Source organism: Alexandromys fortis, unplaced genomic scaffold (genome assembly GCF_014885135.2).
Source record: "Alexandromys fortis isolate MF-2015 unplaced genomic scaffold, M_Fortis_MF-2015_v1.1 scaffold_54, whole genome shotgun sequence".
Classification (NCBI taxonomy): Eukaryota; Metazoa; Chordata; class Mammalia; order Rodentia; family Cricetidae; genus Alexandromys; species Alexandromys fortis.
Window position 1 is genome coordinate 4,691,154 of NW_026067958.1, and position 20,520 is coordinate 4,711,673.

Sequence of the window (20,520 nt, forward strand, 5' to 3'; positions counted from 1 at the left end):
CACGGAAGCGCTGTGCTAAGGGAGGTGGCCACACAGCAATGGACAAATGCTGCTGACAGCACAGACTACCCAGGATCGGCACATCGGTAACCCTGAAGTAGAACAGAAGTGACCAGAGGCTAGGGTTTCACTCTGGTGTGATGAGAAGACCCCAGAAATAGGGATGATTACAGAAAATTATGAATATGCATACTGTACCAAGTTATGCCCTTAAAAATAGTTCAAGTGTGATATTTTTAAACTGAATACCACTGAGTCCATTTAGGACTGCATATATATGTATGCGTGGAGGACGCCTATTGCAAGCAACCCTGAAGAAAACTGACTCTTCTATCAACAGCCATCAACTGGCAATAGCCCCTCAGACAGGAGTGGGACTTCAGGAGCCCCTCCCCCAGCCAAGCTGCACATGAAGTCGAGGGGACAGAGTTGGGGGTGGGGGATGAGAGAAACTGAAAAGGAGGGAAAGAAGGATGCATTTGATCAAAGCACATTATATGTATGTATGAATATTAAATATCTTTAAAAATAAAAAAATTACATCTTAAATCTTAAGTCCTTGAGCCACTAAAAAGATAAAACAATTATTGGGCATAACCAAAGAAAACATTATAAAATACAGTTTCCTGCAAAGAATCTAACTCACAGCATTTAAGTGGAATAGCTAACAATTTAATCCCACATTTTAAAAATGATATTCAGAGTTTACTTACTTATTTCCACCTCCAAAACAGTCAAGGTTCATACAAAATAAGCTGCCTGACAGCGGAGCTCCGGTCTCAATGTAAAGTATCAGTTTATGTAAGTATCAGTATATGTAATTTTTCAATTTTTGTATAGTTTCACTACGATTTCTTTCAATTTTTTTTTCTTTTTGGTTTTTCTAGTTAGGGTTTCTCTGTAGCTTTGGAGCCTGTTCTAATTAGAACTAGCTCTTGTAGACCAGGCTGGCCTCAAATTCACAGAGAGCTGCCTGCCTCTGCCTCCTGAGTGCTAGGATTAAAGATATGCGCCACCACCACCCAGCTCATTATGATTTCTTAATGACTGCAGTTAAGAAAATAAAAGAAATTCTTAAAAATATTTGTTTTAGATAAACCAAAACTTGATAAATTTGGTCACACTATTAGGATATAAGAAGCTGGCTGATATGTAGGAGATACAAATTAAGTGTAAGGTTTAGCTTCAGGTTCCTGAGAGCTACAGTAACTCCCTTAACTATCCTTTCTCTAAAAAGAAAATACTTCTTAAGTTTAGAACTTAAGAATAATAGGAACTAAGTTATTTTCATTTTCTCCCTTTTAAAAATATTTATTTTTATATCCAGGAGGCACAGTTAAATACTAGGTGGGAACCTGGTGCTTATACAACAGTTCTGGTGAATTCTTCAGTTTCTGCACAGCCTCCTTTTTCACCAGTTTGCATTTTACTGTCATACTTAGCACAGCTTTTTCCTTTTTGTGCATGCACATGTGTACATGCATGTATGTGTTCAGATCTATGTGAATGCATGGGAAGTGGGCCCATGCCCCTATGTCTGTACATATGGGGACCAGAGGTTAAGACACTTGAGATATTCAGGGTCTCTCGTCTCAGAGCTCCCTCCTTGGGTTTGTTTAGCTAGTCAGCTTGCTCCCAGAACCGCAAGTCTCTGCCACCTCCTGAGAACTGTGAATACAGTTAGAGGCCACTATGCCCACCGGCATTTACATGAGTGTGTGTGGAGGGGTCCAAAACCTTGTCCTAATACCCCTAAGACTTGCATGGCAAGTGTGTTACACACTGACCCATCTCCCAGGCAAATATTTAGTCTTTTACTTGGATATATACAGCCTCACGCAGTTCTTGAACCCATATTTATTTGACTTTCCAAGTTCATGTGCCTACGCCATTCACACATAGATGAAGATACAAAACGTTCACATTACCCTGCAAGTTTTCTGCGTGCCTCCTAGTGATGCTCTGGCCTTCACACACAAAAGAAAACTCAGTTCTCCTTTCTATCAGCATGTAATAGTTCTGCAATCATAGTGCTGGGCCCTGTTGTCTGTCCACTTCTTCTGTTGAGGATATTTTCATATCCATACATCCTGCTGCCGTACAACCACACCACACACTTTATCTGTTTTCCTACAAACGGACAGATGAGTTGCTTCCAGTCTGGCAGGAGCAAGCCCTTGTGAAGATTTGTTTTCTGGGGTTAGAAATTGTGGCTCATAAGGTGGGTATCGGCTAGCGCTTATGGGAAGCCACCACGACTTTGGTCTAAGTGTGCTGCTGTAGATGGCACTCGGCACTGTAGCAGGGCTTGCTACTGCATAGCCTTACCACACTTTCATGTTGACAAACACTTTTCTTTTCAAATACATTTTGCTGAAGTCTAATTCACAGAACAAAATGTACCCACTGAATGCACAACTGATCTTTGCAAATATATGCACACACATAAACACCAGCTCCACACAAGACCTGCTTACCCCAGGTTCCTCTGGACCTCTGCAATCAGTCTTCCCCCATGTGACCAACAATCCACTCGACAGCACTAGAGATTATTTTCCCTGGTTCTAGAATTTCCTATAAGTGGAACTGTGTGAAGTATGTGTGTACATATATGTGTCTATAAATCCACTCTTTCACGTCTAGCTTCTCTTACTTTGTGAGATACATCTATGTGGTTGCAAGTATCAGTTCATTCTAACTCTGAGTAGTACTCTACTATATAATACATTAAAATTTACTTTCTGGTTCATCTGTTGGTAAACACATGGCTGTTTCAAATTTGAAGATGCTAGATATTAAGACTATAAACAGCTAAAAAGAGACACATGCTACATGCCTGTAAATTCAGAATCTGAGAAGCTGAGGCAGATTTTCTTGAGTTCAAGGCTATTCTGGGAAATGCAGCAAGCAATAGGCTAGCCAGGGCTATTACGCAGCAAGACTCTGTCTCAAAATAATAAAAATTATTAGCTAGAGTGGGCTGCATAGTGAATGAGTACCTGAATCTCTGACAGGTGGCGAAAGGTCTTCCTCCATGGGCGTGTCATCACGTCAGCTACAATATGTGAAGGGCAGTTGCTCCTCCCCAACAATACTTGATATTCTGACTTAGAATTCTGATATTCTAATGGGTAGCAGCCAAAAAATGAAATTTTTACATTTTCAGTATGCAAAGTTGCTACACAAAATCCTTCCTTCCTTCCTATGTGGTAGTAATGAATAACTGGAAAACAAAATTGAAAAGTAACAGCAATAGGGCTGGAGAGATGGCTCAGTGGTTAAGAGCACTGGCTGCTCTTCTAGAGGATAAGGGTTCAATTCCCACCCACAAGGCAGCTCACAACTGTCTGTAATTCCAGTTCCAGGGCTTCTGACACCCTCACAACAGATATATATATGCTGGTAAAACACCAATTAACATAAAATAAAGATAAAAAAGTAACAGCAATATTATTTTAGTGCTTCAGAGAGAACCTAAAAAGAGAAGTCCCCACAAACTGCTCTCTCAGAGTTGACTGAGTGCAGGCAGATCACAGCAGCAAACTCCACTGCGACAGAACAAACAGCCAATGCTACAAACCAATGTCCCCATTACTAATGATGATGAACAAGTCTGCATGTGTTTTCCATTTACCTTGTCTTGTGCTTCAGTTTTTGCCCATTTTTAAAAGTAGACTGTCTCATAGTTGTGTTCTAAGAATTCTCTATACAGATTCTTGAAGCAATCCCTTCATTCAAAACAGATTCCGTGAAGCTCTCCTCCCCATCTCTGGTTTCAAAAAGCATTTATTTATTTGTTTTCTTCTTTGTTTATTTATTTATTTTGGTTTTTCAAGGCAGGATTTCTCTGTGTAGCCCTGGCTCTCCTGGAACTCACTCTGTAGACCAGGCTGGCCTCGAAATCAAGAGACCCACCAGCCTCTGCATCCCGAGTGCTGGGATTAAAGGCTGCACCACCCTGTGCAGCCAGAAAACATTTTCTTAATTGCATTTTGCAAAAATATAAGTTTTCATTTTGATAAAGTAGAAATAATCACTGTTTTTCTCTTCTAGCAAATACTGTTGGGTCATTTCTCAGAAACCTCTGCCCATTCTGCTGCTTTATTGGAGCTTTATAATCAGCTTTCATATTGACACCAGTGATTCAATGTTGTATTAACTTTTCTGTCCAATGAGACATTAAAAAGGATGCTCCTTTTCTGTATGTATTTCCATTTGTTGAGAACACTATCCTTTACTCAGTGCATCTGAATGGACAAAGGATGGAAGGATGAACAGGTCTCCCATTCTCAGTCACCTTCATTCCTGCAGAAATCAAGATTATATTAATCTATATGTTAAGTCTGTACTGTCTGGATTTCCGTGGCTTTAAGTCAGTATGATACTGTAAGCCTTCCAAAGTCCTATTTTTTCAGTACAGCTTTAGCCACAGTTTGTCCTTTGCATACCCACATACCTTTTAGAATCACCTTATTTAAGTAGTTCTCTTCTTAAAAGCTGGGTGTGGTAAAACACACAGTCCCAGCAGAGGCAAGTGGATCTCTGTGAGTTAGAGGCCAGCCAGAGTCAGAGCTAGGTCAGAGAGGGCCATGTATAGAGACCTTGTCTCAAAAACAAAAAACCAGCAAACAACAGCAAAAAGCCTACTAGAGGTTTAACTGTAACTAAATTGAATCTAACAGAGCCGTTTGTGGCTAACTCTCCATTTAGTTCCCCTTCAAACATTAAAAGAAAGCTCACTTTTAGTTTCATTCGCTAGCTGTTGTCAGCACACAGAAATACAAAGCCTACTACATAACCGCCTTGCATCCCTAAGTTTGAAACTATTACTAGTTAGTTCTAGCAGGCATTTGGGATGCATCCCTTATGGTTTTCTACATGTATAAATGCATTCTGAGAAGTGATGCACTCCTCTTCTTCCTCCCTTCTAGCTCGTCTGCTGACTGACACTGTAAGCCTGCGGGGACCAGACCCCAAGTCTGACAGCTGTGCTCCCATCAAATTCAGCAAGTGTCATTATATTCCCAGCTTTCTGACTTACACTGTGTCAAATACTTTGCATCTACTGAGATGATCATATGAACTCCCTTGCTTTGTTGCTAATTCATTTTTGATAATAAACGTTCACTTCTAAAATAACTCAAAATTACTTATGGCATATTACCCTTTTCACTTTATTGCTAGATCTGATTTGCTAATATCCTTGCAGAATATAAACATGACAGCTGTTAATATGAATTCCTTTTCTTACGTATTTATCTGGACAGGCCTACAATGGCCTCATAAACTGGAGGTCAGAAAATTCGCTCTACCTCTATTTTTTGAGTTTATAAAAAAACTGGCTTATAGAATCTTTTCTTCCTTAAATATGTGACATATTTAGTAGAAGATATATAGTTAGATAGATGTATGCCTTAAACACACCCGTGTATCAAATGGATTTCGAACCCTCTGTTTGGAAAGGCTTGTGGTTTCACATGCTTTAACACATGGCACTGTTAGGGTTCCTTAATTTCTCCTTGTGTCCATTTCAGTAATTTGCCCTCTTAAGGAACTTGACCATTTCATTTGCCAAGTTCGCTGGCATAAAGTAATCCATGAAATTCTCTTTTTTATTATCTATATATAGGCTATGACCAATGACCCCTACTTTATTCATAATATTGGTATTCTATCCCTCTTAGTGAATATACAAAATAACTTCTAAAGTTCAAATCCTATTAAGAGACTAAGAAAGAGTTCTATTTAGTCTGTGGTCAATAAAGAGTCAGCTAGGAAAGACATACCATTTTCCTGTCAATAATACCTAACACTTCAGCACAGTGTGAGGCATGCCCTTTCTAAGCCCAGTGTTTGGAGGAATTACTGTGTTCTTCAAATGGACACACATATTTTAAGCCATTAAATAACTGTCTACCTTCTTCTTAAAATACCTGTTACTCCAAAAATATTGTTTGAATAATCTGCTTAAAGGTCAAAATTAGAAATGATAATCACAGAGGTCAAAGGCTGTCAAGAGTGACAGCAGCAAAGGCCCAACAGAAACAAATGATTCTTGGTTTCTCCCTTAGCTGGATTAGAATCTGTATTCCTCTATGGCTAGAGCAGACACACTTCTGGCAGCCACAAACTATGGTTCTGTTAATATCATCACCTAGAGATAGTTTGAATCAGATCCTAAGGAAGATTTTTATGAGACGTACAATGTAATTGTGCCTACCAGTCTTGATTTTAATCACCTGAACTCTTGGCTAAGACATCAATGGTACTCTAGGCAGCAAAGACCCGTGATAGTCACAAACGGTAGCAGCTAAAATCGTCACAATCCTGAACTACTTGGGTATCTAAGAACTACACCCTTGTATGAGGCTATCCCTGAGAGCTATTTTTAAACAGCTTCATTTAAAAGCCAACCAGAAAAGCTAGGGTTTTCTGCTAATGCTCAGTAGTAGGAGAAATTTGTCCACTACTTCCACCCATCCATCAATACATTCATACCTGCTTTTTCTTGTCTCTCGGCAAACAGAGCTGCTGAAAGACTAGGTCTAAGTTAAACTTTGCTTCTGAGAAGAACTGCACCCTCCCAGATGCAATCACAATCAAAGACATCAATTTCTCAAAAGCTCTTAATCCTTAAACATGCTCTCCACTGCTCCCCTTTGAGATGCCTATCAACCCTGATTACATTTCCTTCATTTGGGAACTGAGTCTCACTCTGCCAGATCCTCTTTGTCAGTGCGCCTTCTCCTTCACATTTACTGTCTTCGAGAAACCCCACTTCTTTTTCAGAATTGCAACTGGACACTGCAATTAGTTTGCATTGTGTTTGCATCGTATTATCCAATGCCGGCCACTCTGAGTCAGCCTAAAAGACCAGACAGATTCAAAGGACAGACTCAGAAGAGCTGCGGGCTGGAGGTAAATGGGGACAGATTTACGGGGAAATTATCTCACTAACGAACACTTCATTGTTGGAGATTTATGCTGTAATGATTTCTGTCCCTCACAATGTGTACTCAGTGTGTATTAAGGTACAGAACCATGTGCATGTGCATGCATGTGTATGTGTGCATGTGGGTGTGCACATATATTCTACTGTAACTTTTTCTGTTCTTGTTTAAAAAAATCGTAAAAACAACTGCTTGCAATTTATCCTAGCAATAATTTTTAAATACAACCTTGTGCAAATGAAACCAAATATATTAGTTTTGTAATAAAGCAAGAAACTAACAGCTGTATGTGCACTAAGCCAAAAAGGAGAATTCTATCACTTTAAATGTTTAACTTTTGACAAAGGGACAGCCAACATCTTTCAAAAGTACACTAGCTATCACTTACACCTGTTGGATTTTAAAGTGTGTTTTGTTCTGCTGCCTTGAACCCCTTGGTTCAACTTCTACTCATGTCTCAACTTCTGAGCTAGCTGCAGCTAGAGGTGTGCACGACCATGTCTGACTCTCTTGACAGTTTTCTGTGTCTGAAAAGATATCACTTCAGCAGATCAGCATCGCGGATATAATGCTTCACTACGAGAGAAGAAACTCCAATACAATTTCAATCTTGAAGATTAACTAAGTTTATGGCCATTTACAACTTCCTGGCAGGGTCTGTGAATATGACCTTGAGTTCTGCTGTTCTCAAAATTGGGTGATCACAAGCCCGTTCAATAGTTAAAGGGTTGGGGTGAATTCCAGGGTTATCTATTCATTACATTACTAGAAATCTGTAATTCAAAAAGTTACCCAAAAGATCACCCCAACACACCTGACTGAAAATCCTACCAAGGCAGAAGTATCCACTGTAACATCTCTATCTGAAGGTCATCCTACCTCAGCTAAGAAAACAAATTTAATTTCTGTTAACTTCTAATTAGAATAGGCCCATCTACCTAGTTCTACCTGCACAGACATAGAAAATTAATCTATTCTTAGTTCTATATTACAGACTTTGAAATTCCCTTTGGCCTAGCCAAAGGTTTCTTGTCCTCCATATACAATAGGGTATGATCCATCCATAAACCTATGGACAAAGATGTATGCCTATGATATATTATTAAGTCACTTTTTAAAAAATACAGTACAAATATAATTTTTTAATTAAAAAAGTAAAAACAAATTTCTAATCATGATCCTCTACATTTCACTAAATTCTGGCCATGCACCACAATGGAAAGAATCCTGTAAGAAACTGCTAGCACTTGACCAAGAACACTCTGGGAGATGACAGGCCTCACAGAAGTCTCCAGCACGTTGGTGGTTCCTACCTTTGTTTCCGTACTGGGTTTCTCTCACTTCAAGGAACAAAGAACAAACTGGAATGTCAAGGAAGAAATCCAGGCCATAAGCTCAGCCCATAACTTTAGCAGTGCTCACCAGAATTTGTTAAGTGTGCACCTGGGACAATTCTAGGCTTTTACTTATTCTGTCTCTATTTTTCTCTGTTTTCAAACTTGTTGAGAAGCATGAATGCAGGGAATGAATGAATGAATGAATGAATGAATGAATGAAGCAAAAGCAATTTCCTAAAAGCTTTTCAATAAAGACCCCCTTAAAACTGGGTGCCCCAGGCACTTCCTTCCCTCACCTCACTTACCAATCCAAAAGCCAGAAGAGAAAGTAGGCCTCACTGATCAAGCTCACATGATTTCCTCCAATACAGAACCCTGAGAGAGCAGAAGACACTGGTGTATCCAGACACCTGACCTGAAGACACTTTTTAAAGTCCAAGAGCATACTAGTGAAACTATATCCAGAAGAAACTTCCCAGCATCCTAAGCCCATCTGCTATCTAATAATCAGCATGTTATTAAGAATGTAAGCCCCTCTAAGCTATCCTAGTGAGGAAGGCAGTGAAAAGAGAGCCAGAAGCCAAGACACTATGTGCTCACTAGGTTATGAGAAGGACAGAGCATGCCTGGCCCGGCCCACAGCTGCACCAGATGTCCATCCAGGGCTGAGATAAGCAACAGGGCAAAAGGCAGCAAGTAACCAGCCAGAATCCAAACATACCCAATTCAAACAGAAGGCCAGAGAGCAGCCAGACACTGGGGAAAGTCAATAAAGTCTTTAACATAGCCTTCTTAATAGTAATGGAGTACAGTTTGCTCTGGTCTGTCTAACCGTGTTCTCTTAAATAGGCAAATATTCAGAAATACCACGTTTAAGTTTTAAACTTATTGTTTTAATCCTAACATGAGAATGGAATTTTTTGTATTAACTAGAAAACAAACAAAAAATTCTATCGTGTTAAGTTTTTAAAGCTATAGTACAGTAATCTCTTTCAGATTTTTAAAAAATTTATAATGTGTATGTGTGGAATAGAGAGACACAGAGAGAGAGAGATGTGGGGTTGCACATGCAATGGTGCACACATGGAGGTGAGAAAACAGCCCTGGAGAATCAGTCTTCTCCTTCCACCATGGCTTACAGGCTTTGAGCTCAGGCTGCTAGGCTTACAAGGCAAGAGCCTGTACCCCAGAGACATCTTTCAAGCCCACTTTCAGATGACTTTAAAAGCATAAAATGCTGTCCTCTATTATTCTATTTTTTTTTTGTTTTTTTTTTTTTGTTTGTTTGTTTGTTTTTCGAGACAGGGTTTCTCTGTGGTTTTGGAGCCTGTCCTGGAACTAGCTCTTGTAGACCAGGCTGGTCTCGAACTCACAGAGATCCGCCTGCCTCTGCCTCCCGAGTGCTGGGATTAAAGGCGTGCGCCACCACCGCCCGGCCTATTATTCTATTATTAAAGAAATAAACTATTCTGTCTACTATTCGGCTTGATGAGACTATGGTTTGTAGTTTGACTACTTCAAATTACAAAACTGTTTTCATAAAAATAATCCAAAATGCAGCTTTTGCATGAAGATGTATACAACGGTTCATCTCCGTGGCCAACTTGACTGGACTTAGAATCACCATGGAAACATACCGCTAGGTATGTTCATGAGGATGTTCCCAGAAAACTGTAATTGAGGAAGACCTGAAGACTGTGAGTATTACCACTCCATGAGCTGGAGTCCTAGAGAGGACACAACTGAGACAGGCTGAGCACTGGCAGCCATCAGCCTCAGTTCCTGACTACAGACACAATGTGGCCAGCACCTTCTCTCTCTGCACAGCGCTTTCCCTCACGCGTTGGACTATATCCTGGAGAGCTCTAAGCCAAAATAAACCTGTCTTTCCTGAGGCCACTTCATGTCAGGTGCTTTGCCACAGAACCCATAAAGGTAACTTACACGAAGTCTTTCTCCCCCAAAGCTATTCAGAAGGCTATTTATAATAGTTTCACACATTTAATTCCTTAAGGTCGATTAAAAGCAGATAAATACTAGGACAGTCTTTAAATACAGTAACCTTTCATTTAGTACTCTAATCACATCAACCAGAAAGAAAAACAAGTGCCTACCATATGGTCCTTCTGTGGCAGAAAATAGCTGCATTCAATAACAGCATCTGTGCATCTTACAGCCCTAGCCCTGCCCATCCTTAAATCAGCAAGCATATTGTTAATATAATAAGACAAAGCTCTTCATAGTGCAAAGAACAAAAGAGAGTATTACCTTTCTCGTACATTACCTGACCCGCAGTTGCTCAAATTAAAACATGAAATCAAAGCACAACAGACTTCAAAATATGTTAAGAGAAATGAATGTTAAGGAACACTAATAATTTATGGAGAAATTTTCTTTGTTGGTGGCTCTTATCTAGTGAAAGCTCTTGTTTAACACATTCAATTCCAGACTCACATATGATGCCCCAGTGGCGGGCGCTCCGGCGACTACACTATTCTCAGTCCTGGCAGGCTTCACTCTCAGTCCTAAGTCTACATGGAGATGTTTGGCAGAGTGGTATTCTGGCTTTGGATCTATTTATATGGAGGAACACTTAATGGTGCTGTTTTATACAATAACTAGCTAGAATCAACCCCAGGACGTCTCAGAACAAAGCATATGCCTCTGAAAGCTTGCTCATGTATTGCTTTGAGTATGGTTTTGCTAGAAATCAGAATTTTACAAGATTGGTAACATGTAACTTATTTTTAAAAAAAATCAGTAAATAGCAGTTCAGAATTGAAAAGGATTAAAACTTATTTCTATATTCTCATCAAAATTAACAGCTGTTAAATTTGCCTGCCTATTATATTCAAAAAAATATAAAATAAGTATCAGTCACATGATAGACAATCATTTGACTAAAAAATATTGTTAATATTGACATACTGCTTTTTTTTAAGTGCTAGGTTCAAACTCAGAGCCCCATGCATGCCAGGTAAAGCACTCTAGCTCTTGGCCTATTACTTTTCAATATGCTTTTAGCATCCACCACCCTGATTATCTTTCCACGAGTCTGTTATCAAACCCAGTGGTGCAAATTATTTCCTTCATTTGCACTACATATTGTCCTGGTTACTGTAACTTGGTAACCAACTTCCCAAAGGTAAGAAAGATACAAAGGGGGGGGGGGGGGGGACAAACTCTCGGCTGCAATCCTTAAGGGAAAAGGAAGGGGAGGTAGGGAGTGAGGAGGCCGCCTGAAGAACAAGCACTTCTACTTCATGGCTAACACACTGTATTTACATATTACACGCCTAAGAACAAACTGCACAACACTGTGCAATTTCTCGTCTCCATCCATCTAAAAAATATATTACGATACAAAGAGCACATGAACAAAACAGTCACACTCTGCACTCAGAACATTTATATTCTATATGCATTATCTGTGTCCCCCCAAAAAGTAAAGTCATCTAAGCATGTCCATGGGACACAGGTGCAGCGGAGGGGAGCAGGAGGAGGATCGTGTTCACGCATCTGGGTGGGTGGCGATGCTGCATTCAGAGGGTGGCCTCTGAGCACAAGCTGGAGACAGGAGAGCAGGCCTGGAAGAGATGGGGAAGAGCAGAAGGGGGACAGCAAGCGGGAGGCTGGAGGTCGCCAGGCTCCGTCTCTGTGTGCAGAAGAGCAAAAGTCTGCAAAAGCCAGTACATAATGAGGGGAAGAGTAACAGGAAGTGAGGGCAGGAAGGCAAAGGGGAAAGCCCTGAAGGTCACCAAAAGAACTCTGCCCTTTAATTTTTAAGGAAACGAAAGGCCATTAAAGGAATCTGAGTGAAAGAATGACATGATTTGATTTATAAATGGTCTGCTCTGCTTACAACAGGAAGAAACAGCAGCTCAGCAAGCCAAAAAAAAAAAAAAAAATCAAGCAAGAAATATACATACCATGCATGCGCTAAAAGAGTCATTCCAGAGTCTGCAGAGCAGGGCTGCTATTGCCTGTGCTGAGCATGCCCACAGGAGTAAATGGGGAAGGTGGGCAGCAGAAGGCAGGGAATCTCTGGCTTGGCTCTGGAGTTGCCTGATTACTCAGTCTCCAAGAGCAGATGGATTCCGAGTGCTCAGGTCAGTAGGATGTGGGCATCCAAATTCAAATAAAGGGAAGCCAGACGTGGTAGCATCTACCTGTAATCCCAGACTGGGGGGGGGGGGGGGGTTAGTTTTAGGTTTAGGGTTAGTTTTAAGGTTAGGGTTTAGGGTTAGTGTTAGGGTTAGGGTTAGGGAGGGGGGGGGGGGGGGGTGGGGGGTGGGGGGGGGGGGGGGGGCGGAGGGGGGGGGGGGGGGGCAGGAAGATGGTAAAGTCAAGACCATCCTGGCTCTATAGTGAGATCTTGTCTCAAAAACAAAAACAATAGAAAAAAAGCAGGCTTCCTGGCATGTGCTTGTAATCCCAAAAGTTGGAAAGTGGAATCAGGAAGATGATAAATCCAAGGTCATTCTCAGCTCCACGTCCAATTTGAGACTACCCTGAGTCAAAACCATGAAACACAGGAGGAAAAGAGGGCCAAACTGAGTCCTGAGATATACATAGATCAGAAAGTTGAAAAACTTGAAATTGACAGTGGAGGAAGGAAAGATGAGGTAGAATAATCAAGATAATAACCAGTGTACTAGACTCCAGGGAACAGTCAATGAAATGTAAAGCCCTTCCTTCCAATGTATTCATTCACCTATCAACAAACACTGAGCATTTATTACGTGCCAGACACTGTGGAAATAAAGATGATCTGTGTTCTTATGGAGGCTGCAGTCCAAAGAAGACAGCAATGGCCAGCGCCGTAAGCACTTGTTCCCAATAAAGTACAGCATGTTTTGGACTAATGCACTAGGGGCAACTAATCAGTCTTGGAGAGTCAGGGCAGACTTCCCTAGGAATCATGTAAAATGAAAGCCTGAAGGGCTAAGTGGAAACCAGATAAAGGTGGCAATGACGAACCTGTGGGGAGCCAGGCAAGGTGAAAGACACCTGTGAGGACCTGAAGGAAATGCCTTGCCTGCCCCACGATCCACAAGTTCAATTATCGGAACTATAGAAATAGGTGAGAAAGGAGAAGGGTGGCCTGGACCACTGAAGTCGCTAAAGACTAAGCTCTGGGAGAAGAAAGGGACAGCTGGGCTACTGGAACCTCCTGGAGAAACCAGTTTCTGTGGCTCAGGAGAAAGTGACCCCAACGGCGGTGGCAATCTAGAGTGGAGACTTGACAGAACTTTAGAGAAGATAATCAAGACTAACCACCGAGTTTTTAACTGAGACAAGTAAATAGACTAAGAGAGCAAGCAGCAGGCAGACAGAAGGCGGGTGGCCGGGCTAAACCTGTGGAGTTCCTGAAACACTGCTCAGAACTCAGCAAAACGGTTATGGAGGTCTACAGGGCAACCATAAAATCTGGGATGGGGTTATATACTGGGAATCACTTATATAGAGATTAAAGCTACAGGAAAACATGAAGCCTGGGAAAGAAAGCAAAGGATAAAAGACTAGAAACAGACTAGCTAGGGCTTAATCCAATATGAAATGGGCAAACAGTAAAAGGATCTTATGGAAAAAGAGGAGGAGGAAGAGGAAGAAAAAGAAAAAACATAACAAACCCAAGATGGAGCAAGGGAACCTGGGATAAAAAAAACAAGCACTACTATAGAAGACAGCCAAGGCAAGACTTCACACAGCCTCCCACTCAGAAAAAGCTCACTATCATAGTGTTTACACTACTGCATTATCCACAAGCAAATAATTTTCATCAGCCACAAATACATTACACTTACAGGAAAATCTCAGCCAAAGTTTAAAAAATAAAAGCAAGACACAGCGTGAACTAATGAAATTAGCAATAACAATTAAGTTTTTAACAATGAACTTGCTAAAATTTTCATTACTGTAGAATACTAGGTATTATAGACTAAAAGGTGAAGTTAGTGTTTAAAATAGAGGAAAGGGGGGAAAAAAATCAATGCAACTTTTCAGTTTTCTGGCTAAAAAACAAACTAAACCTTGAAGACTAAAACTAAATAATCTGAAAAGGGAATGATCTTATCACAATATTTAAAGGTGTCTATACAAAACAAAATAGCAAGCTAAACTTACACACACACATACACACCATAGTTCAAGTTGATTAAAACCATTACTAAATAACTTATCTTTAAAGCCCACCCTGCTGGCTCTTGCCTAGGATCCCACTGCTTGGAAAGTTGATGTAAGATTGCTTTGAGTTTGAGACCAGCCAGGACTACATGGCAGGGCCTATAAGAAGGGAGGGAAGGGGACTCAAAGGGGAAAGGGGGAAGCACAGAGGAAGCTTGTGTACTACGGTATAGAACACTATCTATATGATCCTCACTGTAACACCAAGACACTTTCTGAACTGTCAGAATTCCTTACGTTATGGGAACAATTGGTTATCTGCATTTTGGTCTTCCAATATATTCTTGAGGAAGGGTGCCTAAATTAATATACTTATCAACACAAGTGGATTATATTGTTTAATAGGAACATGAAATCTCTGTTTTATGCAAAGCAACTGACCTTATCCACTGAACATGGAACGTTATAATTAGATATGGCATGAAAGAAATGCCAATTAAATTACCAAATTGGTTTCTTCTGTCTCACACTGTTAGACATTTTGGTAATTTAACAAACAGCATTACTACCAAGACATACGCATTGTTTCCTGGATAGTTAAGAATATACATCAATTTACTACTCAAACACATTCAGGAATATAGTTGCTGTTTCTCCTTTTTCTTCTTTTTCCCTTTTAATTGAAGAACGATGGTATTACAGAATAGAGTACTGCCAATAAAACTAAAGACAAGTATTAAGTGCAGTGTTCAATGATGAATATTTATCAAACCAAACTATGACAACTCCCTTTCTAGTATTCAGTAATATTCCCAAGCTGTAACCAGCATCTGAGAGAAACCCACACCCAGCTAACTGCAGGCAGTAAAACCACACTTCCCTCACCTCCTACCTGCCGGTTTGAAAATGCTTTCTTGAAGCACAAAGAATCTAAGACTATTCTTAAAAAAACCAAAACAAATTAATTTAATACCAAATTCAAGTTAGCAATTTAATTTAATACCAAATTTAAATTAGCAAAATACAGACAATGTTGTGTCATTATACCCAACTAGAAACTATAGCCACACAACCAAAAAAAATGCCCAAATGAAAACGGATTTTGCAGCCCTCAAAAATACATATATACATACATGTGTGTATACATATGCATATATACATGTATATATATGTACACACACATACACACACACACACTGCCACTGTCAATAAAAGCCAGTATGCAACTAACTGAAGTGCATACTGCTTTACAGACAAGTACAAGGTGTGTCTAAGTTCTTGGTTTGAGAGCAACCCTTAAACAATAACAACAACACACACATATGTATATTATCAAATAAACGTTAGTTCTAGAAAACACAATGCAAGAGCATGCTAATTCAAGTGTTCACAAGACAATGACAAATAAGGCTTTAGGACCACAGCATATATCATTATGTAACTACAATGCCCATTAAGCAATCACCAGGTTGTAGGTAGGTCTTCCAAAAGGTGTCATTATGGTTTACTGCGATCAGAGGATTGTGGTGTCAGACTTAATCATGCTTAACCTGCAAGCAGGTGTTTACCGATATCAAAAAGCAGAATACCTGTTCTAGACATAAACCTGAGACTGTGCCCAATAAACTGCGTGCTAACACACAGAATGTCCCCTCTGCACAAACTTTCTACTCCCACACGAAGTAATCTGTTTGACGCATGCCTTCTGCATGCTTTCTGAACCAAAACTGAACTGACTAAATGCTTAGAAGGAGTCTTGTCCCGAAGACCAAGATGTGGAAACTGACAATAGAGGCAAAAGAAACAGTGAGCTAGTGAGGAATCACTGGAGATGATGCTATTGTCACCACTGACATCTCAATAAAGACACAGGCACCTCAAAAATCAGGTGTAAAGAGTAACAAACAAATCACAGAAACTATACAAAACGAAGCACAATAGATCCATCATAGAATAAACTCCACATACACCAACTCAAATACAAGGAGGATAAAGGCAGATGAAGACAGGAGGTCATGCAGATGCCATAACTGAATAGATATTCTACAAATTCTGTGCGGCTGGCTGAAAAAAAAAAAAACAGAAAAGAAAAGAAGGAGAAAGAGAAAGAGAGAAAGGAAAAAATGGAAAAGCTGGCGTCAGTGCTTCCCAGCCAGCTGTTCTCTGAACTTCAGGTCAAGCCACCTGACACCCGGAGCAGCCTGAGAACTACGGAGCAGTATAAGGTCTCAGAGAGCAGAAATAAAATAGAGCAAAGCCAGGATTTTCAGGAGCTTGGAATTTCAACACTACAGGCGTTTTCCAGGACTGAGCTCAAAACTGTCGGTGGGAAGACTCGATTCCCACCCAAAGCTGCTATGGGCACGGCTAGCAGGCAGGATCCCCTCCCATCAGTCAAAAACATTGGCTTCCAGGTGCAGCAAAGCTCAGCAGCTGCCCTCTCCGCTGGGGCTGTAGCACACACAAGAGTTACATAAAGCCGTCCCCAAGCAGTTCCATCTCCAAACACTGACGGGAACATGGATGCTGAACCGTCTGTTCTCAGGCTTCTCAGCCTTCGTGGATGGAAGAATGCCTCTGGCCCAAAGGGTAACCAAGATGTGGGCATTTAAAACAGAGACTCGTTCCTGCTAATTAATCACTGAAGTCGCTAGAAACAAAAATAGGCCAGGTTTCACGTCCCTCCTGGTCAACTGGGACACTGACACCAAGCAGCTGAACGCCCCAAGAATCCCCCTCGGGAGTCCCAGCGGCAGGCGACCCCACTCTCTTAGGACGCTCACAGACGAGCCACCGCCCAGCTAGCTGGCTTACCTCACAGGCAGAGGCGGCCCCACAGGCCTTGAGTTTGTCACCATCTCCCTCCGGCAGACCAGTCCAATGTGTGGCCATCATTTCATTTCAAACTGTAAAGGGACAAATTCTTTGGAGTCCACATTGAAGAGGAGCCACCACACACCAAAAGGGGGCCAATTCCACAGCAGGTTTCTGAGGTGAAGCAGGGAAGGAACTGGTCCAACAACGAGCGATAAGAAAGATTTGCAGGAAGCCCCTTCAAACGCCCTCTTCAAGAGAATTCGCCCTCTTCATTGCTCCAGACAGAGTCCAGGGGCGACAGGTTTCCTTGGCAGGGCGGGTGGACGCCAAGGGCAGAGAGAAGTCTACTTCCAAGCGGTGCTACTCGAAGGCAGACAAAAATCCTAGTGGGCTGCTCTGGCGTCGGCTTTCGGGGATCCTTCCTAGAACAGGGAGAAGTTAATGAAGGATGTGAACTTTCCCCAGGCGCCGATCTTTAGCCTTAGCCACAAGTCCAGACCAAGTTCCCCCTCTCCCAGATCCGATGGATTACTCAGTCCATGAAGGTGAACCACGCAAAGGAAAGAAACAGTTCTCGCATGCCACAAATTAGAGAGAGAGAAGCCTGAACACCGGGAAAAGAACGAGAGAGCAAGACCTCAGAACTGCCCTTGTGGCTGTGTCAAGCACACCCGGCTGCTATGAAGCCTTCATGAATTAAAAAAAAAAAATTCCCGGTTCAAGTGTATTTTAATTGCTGCATTTCCTGGGCAGTGTCGAGGCAGTGTGCGCGTTCTGCAGCACCCGGATACCTACTCTTAAGCGAAGTTTGCTCCGCACCGGGTTAGACTCGCAGACGCCCTCCAACTCCCTAACAAACAAACAAAAAGCCAGCTCCGAGCCGGGCGGGCGTGGGCTCGGCGGCGTCTGCGGCGGCCGCCGGGGCCGCGGGTGACTCGGACCGCCCGTGGCAGCCTGCCCTGCGCCCCGGCCCGCGCCCCCGAGGAGGCGGCTGTTTTCCTTGGCCCGCGGCGGGGCTGGGTGGGGAGGCGTGCGGCCGCGGCTGAGACGCGGCGCCGCTCCCGCTCGGGCTCCCGGGCATGCTTCGGGAGAGCCGCGGCCCCGGCAACTCGTAGGTCGGCGCTGCGCCCCCCACCCCCACCCCGATCCCCGCTTGCCCTCCCGGGTGGCCACCTGAGGAAGAGGGAAAAGCGCAAAGCAAACCACCCACCTACCACTATTTCCTCCGCCCCTTCCTGAGGCGGGTCGCCGGCGCGGGCTCCCGGGAAGCGCGGCCCGGGCGCGTGCGGGTAGCGAGGGCTCCGCTCGGCGGCTCGGCCCGCGGCGGGGCGCGCTAGGCCGCGGCTCGGTTAATATTCATGAGGCGCCGCCCCTCCTCCGCGGCCCGCCGGACCCCGGCGCCCGCCGCCCGCCTTTGTGCCCCGGCCTCGTTCGCTCGCTGCTCACACGCGGGCGCGGCCTCCGCGGGCCCGCGCTTGAGCCCCGGGCGGTGAGAGAGACGGCCACGCAACGGAGGACGCGGGCGAGGGGGTCCGCTCGCAGGCAGCGCCACGACCTGCCCCGGCCGGCCCCGGGCTCTCGGCGCCGCGGGAGGGCGTGGGGCGGGGCGGTGGCCGCCGGACTCTCCCCTCGCCTGGCCGGGCCGGCCGGGGCCCCCGCTCCCGCGATCGCCGAGCGCGAGACTGTCCCGGCCGGCGGGCACGCGAGCTGCTTCCCGGGGGCGGACTGCTCGCGCCTTCCTTCTGGAGCCACCTCCTTCCACCCCACCTCCTTCCCCTCCCCTCCCGGGGGACGCCCGGGGACGAGGAGTTTTCGGTCTGCAGTCACCCGGCCCGGGGAGTCAAGCTGGAGAAGGAAGATGGGCCAGGACAGGGTGGTACTCGCCAGGCCCCCCGAAACTTGGACGCGCGCGGTCCCTCTCGTCCCCGCGCCCCGATTCGGGCTCACAACCCCAGATGCTTCCCGAGCGCCGCTCCAAGAGCAGGCACAGCCCTGCAGCTGCCTGCGGGACCGAGTGCCCGGGACCGCGGGGACACAGGTCTTGGGCGCCGGCGGCCCCTTTTCTGCAGCGGGTGGGGCTAGAGACTACGGGACGTGGGGCTTCCAGATAAGGGAGTGTCCCTGTCCGCCCCACTGCAAGGTAGCTTCCTGCGGTAAGCAGGGACAGGGTGGTGGCGGCTACGAGTCGTTTAGATTTTTTGTGGTTGCTTTTTTTTCTTTTTTAGCCAGCGGAGCAGCAGAGCGAATAGGCGCGGCTAGCGGAACCGAGCAGCGACAGCGGCTGGGCCGTCCCCATAGTCCCCGTCCCAGGGACCCAGCCGGCGGCCGCTGCTCCACACGGCACTCCCGGGCCAGCACTCAGACCCTAACGGCTAGCTCCGCCCTGCTGCGTCTCACAACATCTCCCGCTGCAAACCGCCCAATCCGGGGACGCTGCGAGAGAATGTGAGCCAATCAGAGGCTACCGGCTCGGGCCTTTTGCCCCGCCCCTCAGCCTCCCCTTTCCACCCCCACCCCTTCTTGGGAGGTGGCTCACCAACTCTGATCCTTGAAGGAGCACCTAGCTGCGACCGTAGCACTTGGCGCCTTGTCACCGCAGTCCTCTCCTCTTAAGCACACCCCTTCTCCCGGTCTCTGTCCTCCCGGTGATGCTGTTGAGGGGCATTTTGATCCTCTTTTTGGCAGAGCACTGCCAGCTTTTGTGTCTGATCATTTGTCACCACCATCCTGAGAGAACAGAACAAAAACAAGACGACACTGTGGGACGTGCTACCTTTTTCTTCTTTGCTGCAATTATCTTCTGAAGACTCCTCCCCGTTCCACACCCACTGCCTAGGGTCCTGTTTCTTTTCCAGGTTTAAAGCACTCTCTGAAACTTGTAGAGAAGAACCTGAACCTTAGTTTATAGTTCCTTACAATGAAAGAATTCACAACCAAACCTTCACACTTAGAGGACGGAAATTAACTAGACCATTTTCAGTAACCCTGAGAGATGCCGGGTCTGACGGCTCCGGACCAGAATAGTTAACCAATAGCCAAGAATGAAAAAGGAAAGACAGAAGGGAGGGAGAGAGGGAGGGAGGGAGGGAGGGAAGGAGGGAGGGAAGGAAGGGATAAGATAGAAGAGGAAGCCTACTGCTCAGTAATTTACTCCGGAGGAGTCCAGATCTTCTATAGATCTTCTATAGCAGATCTAGTTCTACCCTGTTATTGGCTAAATCAACAAAAACTGAAAAGAAATCCAACGTTTAAGTGGTTTGTCTCTAGTGTGCTTAGAAAATAAGAGGAGA

The 20,520-nt window shown here is 44.1% G+C and overlaps 1 protein-coding gene across 3 annotated transcripts in view; it reads right to left on the reverse strand.

The window, feature by feature from the left end:
* LOC126507840 (rho GTPase-activating protein 21-like) overlaps positions 1-20,278 on the reverse strand; it is a 66,986-nt gene extending 46,708 nt beyond the window's left edge. Inside the window, exons 1-2 of one of the 3 annotated variants that reach the window (XM_050152647.1) lie at positions 19,767-20,278; positions 17,228-17,652 (exon numbers count right to left, since the gene is read on the reverse strand). In XM_050152647.1, coding sequence (XP_050008604.1) covers positions 17,228-17,308 — 81 coding nt within the window. In that variant the 5' untranslated portion in view covers positions 17,309-17,652; positions 19,767-20,278. Of the gene's footprint in view, positions 1-17,227; positions 17,653-18,440; positions 18,584-19,766 lie in introns of those variants that run through there. The other 2 variants (XM_050152645.1, XM_050152646.1) reach the window with 2 other exon arrangements.
* Between the last annotated feature and the right edge of the window lie 242 nt (positions 20,279-20,520).